This window comes from Quercus lobata, chromosome 8 (genome assembly GCF_001633185.2).
Source record: "Quercus lobata isolate SW786 chromosome 8, ValleyOak3.0 Primary Assembly, whole genome shotgun sequence".
Lineage (NCBI taxonomy): Eukaryota > Viridiplantae > Streptophyta > Magnoliopsida > Fagales > Fagaceae > Quercus > Quercus lobata.
The window spans coordinates 60,866,387-60,876,613 of NC_044911.1; the positions used below are offsets into that span (position 1 = coordinate 60,866,387).

Consider the following 10,227-nt stretch of genomic DNA (forward strand, 5'->3'; position numbering starts at 1 on the left):
AATCGGTTCTTTCACCATACCGGTTTTTAAAACCTTGGATAAAACTATTCAAATACATAAATTCAACCCTAATCCAACCTATTTAAGAATCGTGTCAATATTGGAAAAAATTCTATATAATTGTGAATAAATTTTAGCAAGCATAATGAAAGTACAACCATACAAGAACACAAAACTTTACATGGAAACCCTTTCTTCTAACCATGGGATAAACTCCGAATAATTTCACTATATTAAATAGAGATTACAAATATTTTTCTCTTCTCTTTTACTTGCTCTCACTCACGTAGTTCTCCAAGACTGCATTGTCCTCAGTCTCACTCATTGGGACTCCTCTTCACTCTTCTCTTCTTCTACACCAAATGGCCAAATGGCCTTTCATTTTATTTCTTCACATTTTTCTTCTTTTCTTCCTTCCACACTCTTCACATCAAGTCACAATAAATGCAAGCACACAAGCCTTGACTTTTGTACATGATATTAGACAAAAAGGATGAATTCAATTCTTCTCTTCACTTGGCTGAATTTCCTTGTGTTTTCTTTAGCCAATTTTTGTTCTTCCTTCAGCATGTCCCATGCGCTTAGGGAGTGTTTGAAAACATGTGTGGAAATACGCATGGGTGAAAAAATGTGTGAAAATACGTGTAATATTGTTTAAAAACTGAAATTTATTTTTGAGTGGGTATACCAAACACCGCTTAATGTCAAGTCTCATTAAGAGACATGGATGGCATGAACACTTTAGAGACAACTCATTAAAAGAGCAATTCCATCAAGTGTGGGCTAGAACTCACGGGTGCCACACACCCAACAATCAAAAGCCTAGTCTTATCCTTTTTTTTTGAGACATAACCCACCCAACCTATTTAATATACTATCTAAGAAAATTAAAGAGTAAGGCTGTGTTTGTTTCAGTGGTAAACTGAAATCAGAAAACATTTTACACCTGGGTCCATGTTTGGCAACACCTGAAAAAAAGTCAAACTGAAAATAGAATTCAGTTTGATAGTAAAAGACCCTTGCCAACCTGTAAAATCATTTCTGTTCCCATTTGACCTTCAAATGCTTTCCGGAATTTACTCACTCCTCACACACTCCTCTCACACATGCACCAACCTCATTTCAGCTCTAGCCCACGCACCAACCTCAACTCAACCCACAGTCCGACCCCAAGCTCTAGCCGCCCAGCCAAGCCAAGGCCAGCCCAGATCGTGTTGCCCCCACCACCGCCCAGATCGCGTTGCCCCACTGCCTATATCACCCTGCCTAGCCAAGCCAAGGCCAGCCCAGATTGCGCTGCCCAGCCAAGCCAAGGCCAGGCCAAATTGCGCTGCCCCACTGCCTTCCTCTTTTTTCTCTCTTCTCCCTCAATTCTTCTTCTCCCTCTTGCTCAATGTCGCCGATCTGGCCGCCACCGACCACCAACCCACTCCACTCCACTCCACCCCTAAACCCACCTGATCTGGCCGCCACCGTCCTCCATCCACGCCAATCTCTCTCTTTCTCGATCTATCTCTCGTTCCCTCAATCTCTCCCTCTTTCTTGCTCCTTCTCCCACTGATATATCATGTATATGTTTTGAATATGTTTTTATTTTGATTTTTGGTTATGTTAAAAGTGTATATTTTGAAATTTTCTGATATAAAATTTGTTTGGAAGCTGAGAAAATGGCTGAAAAAATGTGAAAAATTTGTAGGAAAATAGCATTTTCAGAATGATACCAAACACTGGAAATCGTTTTCCGGATTATTTTCCATTACAGAACCAAACGTCCGGATTTTAATTTCTTTACGGAAATTCATTTTCCCCTGCATTCATTTTATACTCGGAATTCGATTTACATCGAACCAAGTGCAGCCTAAGTGAGTTTATTTTATCCACTTTGTTTTGGGTTAAAGGGCTAGAAATTTCAGGATTTTAATAGAGAATTTATCAATATAACCAGCATTAAATTCTTTTACTTACTCAATTATATTTCGAATTCAATTTTATGTTAGATAAAAATGACATTTATTCATATAAATTGAGTTATTTTGAGTTAAACAAGTCAACACAAACTTAATACATTTATTAATCTGGTTAAAGTATATCAACCCGCTTTACACAAACCCATTCACACAACACAAATCTGTAAATTACTGCGTCTTATTCGTGTCTTATTCATGATTGTGAAACATTATTGACGTGAATTATGATTTGGGCATGTAACATAAGGAGACAGCTTCCTTTCTTCCCCTCTTCCTCTTACCATAGAAAGAGAGAACACTTTTAATCAATCATCGGAAAAGTTTTCATTAAAATGATTAGACCCCCAAAATAAGACATACAGCACTTTCAATCAAGCATCTTCCAAATATTCCCCCCCAGCAATGCTATGCTTTAAGCTAAAAAGTTCTGAACTTCAAACTAGATAAAATATGACACCCTCATTAATTTCCTAAAAATTAAGGTAAGTCAATAATCCAAGAAATACAATATTCTTAATTATCCTAGTACTCAAATACATCGTATCTAGAGATAAGACCAGAGCCGAGGTTGTTGCACCATTTAAAAAAAAATTAATTATAATTTATTTTCCTATAATATAACATAATTTAGTACATATACTTAATAGCTTTTCATCCGTGGATTGCATGCAATTTTATAATGGCAACATGTGTGTGGTTCATGTAATTGTTATCATGTCACAGTTTCTCAATTCAAAAGAATTTGACTCCTTTATAAAACTACACCATAATAAAATAATAAAAAATAAAAACGATTGACACTCAGGCCTTTTTGACATGACCCATGAGGGGTGTGTTTTCAATGTATAGATTTGTTTGGATTCTGAGTTGACACGAAGAGAGGGAGCATCAATTGTCAAAACTCATACAATAATTCATGATCAATGTTTTTTTCTTTTCGGCTTAAAAGTTCATCCAAACCCATTAATTTTGTGCTCAGTGGAAACGCTGAAAGTTAGTTACCATTGCATACACTTTGAATGGTACTATAGTACTTTAATACTATACCAATTGTGTATTTATTTACGAAATTTGATTGAATTTGAATGAACCATGGATTAAAGCTTTGATTTGTATTTTCATATTGCTCTGGAAATTCGTTTTTTTTTGTTGTAAAGTTCTTATAAAGGCCTAAATAAACAAAGGTTGGTTATGGATCCGGAAAAAGACCTCTCATATAAATAAGGCTGCTTTTATCATCATGCACTATAATATTTTGACAGGTTAATTTTCATTGAATGAAGCATCATTTACCTTAAAAAAAAGAAAGTGAAAGTAAAATGGATAGACTATGATGGGGTGTTGATCTCGTCAATTAATTTACAGTAAATCTTTTCAATGGTAACTACAAGAAAATTGGAAAGAAAATTAGACAAGAATTGTAACTCTATATGATGGCTACCTCCCATTGTCTTTGTTAAAAAGGGGAAGAGGTGAAGTAAAAGCTGCTTGAATATTAGCATCTTCATCATTCCCAACTGAAGACCAAGTACTTCCCTTCTCAAAACATGAAGATGTAGTAGGAAACGATTGAAAGTAGAAATCCTCAAACCCTCGAGCACCCGTTGTACAATAATGTGCATTTGGGGGTGCCACTTCCACAGGCAACACAAACTCTCCCTCTAAGTACCTCACCACATGCTTCATTGTGGGGCGTGCCTCCACTATATCATTTGAACAAAATAAAGCCAGTTTGAGCACCATAACAGCTTCAGCTTCATCAAATATACCCTCCATTTTTGTGTCCACAACTTCAAGAGCAGCTCCAACTCTCCACTTTTCCCACACCCAATCCACCAACATGAGCCCCTCAGGCAATCCTTTAGCGTTAATGGGTCTTTTACCACACACCACTTCTAGCATCAAAGCACCAAAGGCAAACACATCTGAGCTTGTTGTAGGCTTGCCTGTGCGTGTGAGCTCAGGTGCTAAATAACCCAAAGTACCAACCACCCTTGTGGTACTTGGGTTTGAGCCATGCTCATATAGCTTAGCAAGACCAAAATCACTCAGCCTTCCATTAAACTCAGAATCCATTAACACATTGCCTGCTTTGATGTCTCTATGAACCACAGTTTGTTCCCACTCCTCATGTAAATATAAAAGCCCCGAAGCAACCCCTTTGATGATGTTGAACCTTTGCTCCCAGCTCAGAATTGCTTTAGGCTCTTCAAATAGGTACTTGTCCAAGCTTCCATTAGGCATGAACTCATACACAAGTAATAGATCAGCTTGTCGACGACACCAACCCAATAATTGAACCAGATTTCGATGACGAAGTCGACCAATACTAGCAACCTCGGACACAAATTCTTGCAAACCCTGTTTTGAATCATGGGAAACACGCTTTACAGCAATTTGGGTGTCTGAATTTGGCAGAGTTCCTTTATAAACTCGACCAAATCCACCAAACCCAAGTATCTCTTTATCTCCAAAACCATTAGTTGCCTTTTCCAGTTCCTTGTAAGAATATCTATGTGGTCCAATATCAATCTCCCAGGCTTCAACCACATCAGCCTTCTGAATTTTTTGGAAGTGGATTTTTCGGAAGTAGTAAAAAGCCAAACCAATGACCAAAATCACAACCAAAGCACCAGAGACTGAGACACCAACAATTATGCCTGTGTGGTTCTTTTTAGACACAGTTGGGAGATTAGGCAGTTTATCTAAATAGAGATTTTTAGATTCTACATTATTGACAACAAAGTTCCAACCTAAGATATAGTGTGAGCTGGCAGTTGAACCAGTTGAAGCAGAAAACCCAACGTACATGGAATTAAGAAGAATTGTCGAAAGGTCTACAGTATAGTTTAAAAGTACAGACCTGGGTTGAGCAGACTGAGTCGAAACCTTTATTTCTAATAGATTTTTTGAAGCATCATATTGGATCCATGCTTGAATTACCGTACCACTCTGCAGATTAAGGCCTGCCCTATCATTACCCATAAATTGCACGACCTCAATAGATTTGTTCGAGACCACGCCATTGAAGTCGATGCCAACATGATTACTATCGATATCACCAAACTGAGGGTCCAAGACAGTGTCGAATTCGACCGCAAACACGTTGTTCGAGATGTTCCCATTGTTGGTGGGGTTGAATAACCCCAGATAAGGCCCAGAAACTCCCCCAGAAAGATCACTTGTTGGAGATATTGCGAAAGCGAGGCCATCTCCACCTCGTTTTCCATGCTCATCGATTATAGCAAAAGCGAACGAGGTCGAAAAGGACATGACTTTGCCACTGGACAAGTTCTTGAACTGGATCGGATTTTTGTAAAACGCGTGCCCAACAGCTTGACTCGTCTGGTTTGTGAGACAAAGTAAGCCACTGTTGTCGATCGCTGCAAAGCCGCTTAAGCTCATGTTGTTGCGTTTAGGTGCAGCAAACCCGTCTGCGAACCCATCCAATAGTTCTCCACCATTGTCGAGGTCAGGCTTTACTTGGTGTAGGAGAAGAAGGAAGACAGCCCAGAAGGGAAAGATGAGTAGTTGAGCTGCCATAAGAGTGAAAATTGAATTGTGCCGTGTGATCCACAGGTAGTTCACGATCTTATATGTAGACCATAGTACTTGGAAATTTATTTATGGCTGGCAAGTGTGGACATGTTTGAGAAATTGTCTTCTTGATGTGTTTTTTTGGATTTTTACTTTTTATTTTTTGGGATTAAAAAAGACAATGACAAAAGAATGGAGAGGAGATTATGTGGTGTTGTGCTGCAGAAAACGAGTGCCGCATTTGATTTCACATGCGAATTCAGACTTTGATTGGAAATTTTTAAGACCGACACTCCCACTAATGATCAATAGTAGTAAATGATAGATAGGTACAAACTTGATTCCAATAATTTGTTGACACATCACTTATATTTAAAAGGAGATAATCATTTCCACTCCTTTATTTATGGGGTACTTGAGCAAGAGTAATTCATAATTCTCTTTTAAACTATAATATCATTCAATATTTTTGGTTTTCTCTCCTTAACTATTAAAAATAAGCAAATATCAACCTTTTTGTTCCTAGAATATTCCAGGATAAAAATACTAAAATACACTTGATGAGGGAAATGAAATTATGAAAGTAACCCCACAGTTAAAGGGAGAATTACAAATATATGTGCCAAATTTTATTAATATTCCAAATTCAATTTTTCACAATTCCAATCTCAAAACTTTTTTATAAAAAAATAAAATTTAACTTTCTTAATGTAATCGAGAACAAAAAAATCTTAACATGATATATTATATTTATAGTAATACCTCCCAATAAAATATATATATATATATATATACCCGTTTTAAGGTCATTTACAATCAAGTAACCCTTTGATAATTAAAAATAAAATCTAACATTGGAAAAATAAAGATTGACACTTTTAAGTTAATTCAAAATAAAAACACCATACACTATCTTTTAAAAAATCAAGACATGTATATATTATTAATCTAGATTAATAATATTATTGATAATGAATCTAGAATGATGTTAGAGACATTATAAAATTTATTGTATATATAAGACTTCTACGTTGATGTTGTCAATCACTAAAAAAATAACTTATATATTTATTTATTAATATTGAAGTGGCCCCAATTATATTCATATATTGTCATGTCAATTCAAATTTAGTAAAACTAGTGGTAACTTTAGAATTTTCTATGAGTTAATGGTCACATGCCTAACAATAGAGCACTTGACAATAAAGTACCTGCAGGATACAAAAATCAACCTTTTTTGGAACCAGTCTTATAACATCTTTAATGCTTAAGAGTGGCTTTATTTTAAGAATCAAAATATTCCGTCATATTTAATAGAGAAAGTAATGGAATAGGAATATTTGCTCATTTTCAAAAGGTAAAGGAAAAAAATTGGATAAAATAAACCTAATGAGGGAATTGCAAATAACCCTATAGTTAAAGGGAGAATTACAAATTAATGTGTCAAATTTGATTAATATTTCAAATTCAAAATTTTCACAATTCCAATCTCAAAACTTTTTTATAAAAACTAACTTTTAACTTTCTTAATATAATCAAGAAAAAAAAATATATTTACAACAAAATCTCTTAATCAATGTGTCAAATTAAATATATATAATTTAAATAATCCTTTACAATACTATATACTTTTAAGTTCATTTACAATCAAGTAACCCTTTGATAATTAGAAATGAAATATAAGATAGGAAAAATAAACATCGATACTTTAGAGACATTATAAAATATATATATTTTATATATATATAAGACTTCTAAATTGATGTTGTCAATCACTAAAAAATAACTTAGATGTTTATTTATTAAATATTGAAGTGGTAAAACTAGTGGTAACTTTAGAATTTTCTGAGTTAATGGTCACATGCCTAACAATAGATCACTTGACAATAAAGTAGCTGCAAGATACAAAAGTCAACCTTTGTGGAACCAGCTGTCGAATTGCTTAAGTTAGTGACCTTATTTTAGGAATAAAAAAAAATATTCCATCAAATTTAACAAAGTAAGTAATGGAATTGAGATTTTTGTTCATTTTCAAAAGAAAGTGGGGTAAATTGGTTAGTTTCAAACATAGAGAGAGGCAAATGATTTTTCCTAAAAATGTTAATTTTCAAATTTTTTATTTTTATTTTTTATTTTTAATTTCAACTTATAGCGTTCACTCTTGAAAATAGTTCTTTATTATCAAACTAAGATATCGATTGATTTTTAGTATAAATGGGAAATAAATCCTATATTTATTATTCAATCATAAAAAATTTTATTAATTTTTTTAAGAAATTTTTTTTATTAATTAAACTAATTGACATCCACTAAAAAAAAATAATGATAATTTTCAAACTCAACTCACAACCTATTGTAGGGCTGTAATCGGTTCGGTTCGGTTCGGGTTTTTTTTATCTAACCAACCGAAACCGAAATTTTCGGTTTGTAGAAGTCTCATCCGAAACCGACCGAAATAGTTGAAAAACTGTCGGTTTCGGTTTGTTTCAGTTTCGGTTGGTTTTTCGGTCGGTTTCGGTTCCTTAACATTTATTTTCTAAGAAAGCAAACAAAGAAAAAAAACAAACCCAGAATATAAAAAAGAGAGAATAAATTGAAAAAATAAACAACTAAGCACATGGGTTTTTTCAAAACCTTAACTTTCTTTGCACATAAAAATTGAAAAAATAGCATTTTTTTTTAACACGAAAAAATAGCATTGATTCAATATTAAACAAACCCAGAATGACAGAATATAAAAAAGAGAGAAGAAATTGAAAAAATAAACAACCAACTGACCAAGCACATGGGTTTTTTCAAAACCCTAACTTTCTTTGCACATAAAAATTGAAAAAATAGCATTGATTCAATATTAAACAAACCCAAAATGGCAGAATATAAAAAAGAGAAAGGAAACTATGGAGAAATTAAAGAGAGAGAGGGGGTCACCGTGAATATGAAAAGATTAGCCGGCGTTGGGAGCCCGGCGTGTGAAGGCCGTGGAGGCTGGTGCAGGAAGGCCAATGTGTGGAGGCGGCATGTGGAGGCATGGAGTGATGAGAGAAGAGGAGGGGCTGAGGGTTGAACTCTTTGAAAGACAGAAAAAAAATTTGAGAGAAAGAGTTGAGGAAGGGGGCGGCTGAACTGAAGAAAAGAAAAGAAAAGAATAAATAGGGGAGGGGTATTTTCGTCTTTATCTCATGCCCTAGGGTTTTAAAGAATTAAATAGCAAAAAAACCATAAGCCCCCACACGAAGGCTCGAACCTGGGATCACTAGCAAAGGTACAACGTAGCATACCACTAAGCCACTAATCAGATACGTAATAGAGTTACCTAAATATATATATTCGGTCGGTTCAATTCGGTTTCGGATGAAAAAATCCAACACCGAAAATTTCGGTTTTTAAAAATGAAACCGAAACCGAACCGAACCGAAACCAAATCGAAAATTTGGCAACGGTTCGATCGGTTTGTTCGGTTCGTCGGTTTTTTGCACACCCCTAACCTATTGCTTTGTGTGAAAGTCAATTGTAATGGCATTAATGCCCAACCCCTAATTAATTACTCAATGCTTCAACGCGTATTGGACAAGGACAATAGTTGTCAGTTTTTTTTTTTTCTTTTTTTGAGAATTGACAACAGTTGTCAGTTATATGTACATTTATATTCTCCAACCAGTACTTACCTTCCTTCTTATTATAAGCTAAAAACAATAACTTACATAAAATACCCACACGTTTAAGTGGAGTACCGTGTCTTATAATTAATTGCCTCTCTGCCCACTTGTTGTTTACTTATTCGCAGTTGTTAAATTTTCTTCATTTTCTAAATGAGAGAGCCGTCGATTACAGCAAAGAGCCCTTCCCTTAATTTCTTTCCTCTAAAAGACTCATCAAAATCGATGATGCAACTTCCATTTTTACCTAACTTAGTAGACTTCTAAACTAATTTAAACTATTTAATTGATTATAAATAACATATATAAGAGAAAATACTATTAAGATATGAACTTAGTATTTAACGTATGGTTTAAACTTTAACCTATAAATTCTTAAGAATACTATGATGATGCATCTTCCACAAAAATAATGATTTTTTTTCTTCTTCTTCTTGTATCTGTAATGTTATATTTCAAACATAAACAAAGATTTTAATCATTTGGCTATATAACAATTTATGTAACATATATGAGAGAACATAATATTAAAATTTGAACTTTTATTTGACACATTAATATATATATTTTTAAGAATTCTATGATGATGTATATGTAATGTTGTTTGCCTTTCAAACATAAGCAAAGCTTTTAATCATTTGGCTATAACAATTTATGCAAAATTTAAAATATTTCGTGGCATTTTTTTATTAACAGCATTGCATACAATGGATTTATAGTTTGAATTTGAATCATTTTTGAATGTGTATAGTCTAATGTAATACTTCTAGAAGCATAGCTAGAGTTAATTCGAAATCAACCCTAAATTATGGGGTTTAAAATGTAATTTACCTTTTATTCTTAATAAGTAATACCAATTGGGCCATATTGCTCTCAATTTGAAGGCTTATGGTTACAAAGATTTATATTATGTAAACGATTAAATATCTTAATAGTTATAACTTATCTTAAAAAATTAAACTTTTATTAATAAATGATAAACTTTTTTGTTAATAATTAGTAAGTGATACTTAATCATTTAACAACAGTAACAAACGTATTGGTGGGGTCCGCAAGATAGTGGCAGG

At 33.9% G+C, this 10,227-nt stretch overlaps 1 protein-coding gene across 1 annotated transcript; it reads right to left on the reverse strand.

The window, feature by feature from the left end:
* Positions 1–3,276: 3,276 nt before the first annotated feature.
* On the reverse strand, positions 3,277–5,721 carry LOC115958464 (L-type lectin-domain containing receptor kinase S.4-like). The gene has a single exon (XM_031076874.1). It carries the CDS (start codon positions 5,508–5,510, stop codon positions 3,405–3,407), a length of 2,106 nt encoding a protein of 701 aa, XP_030932734.1. The 5' UTR covers positions 5,511–5,721; the 3' UTR covers positions 3,277–3,404.
* Between the last annotated feature and the right edge of the window lie 4,506 nt (positions 5,722–10,227).

Excerpts from the sequence above, each read along its gene's own strand:
- LOC115958464 (XM_031076874.1), bottom strand. The coding sequence starts at position 5,510 with ATGGCAGCTCAACTACTCATCTTTCCCTTCTGGGCTGTCTTCCTTCTT.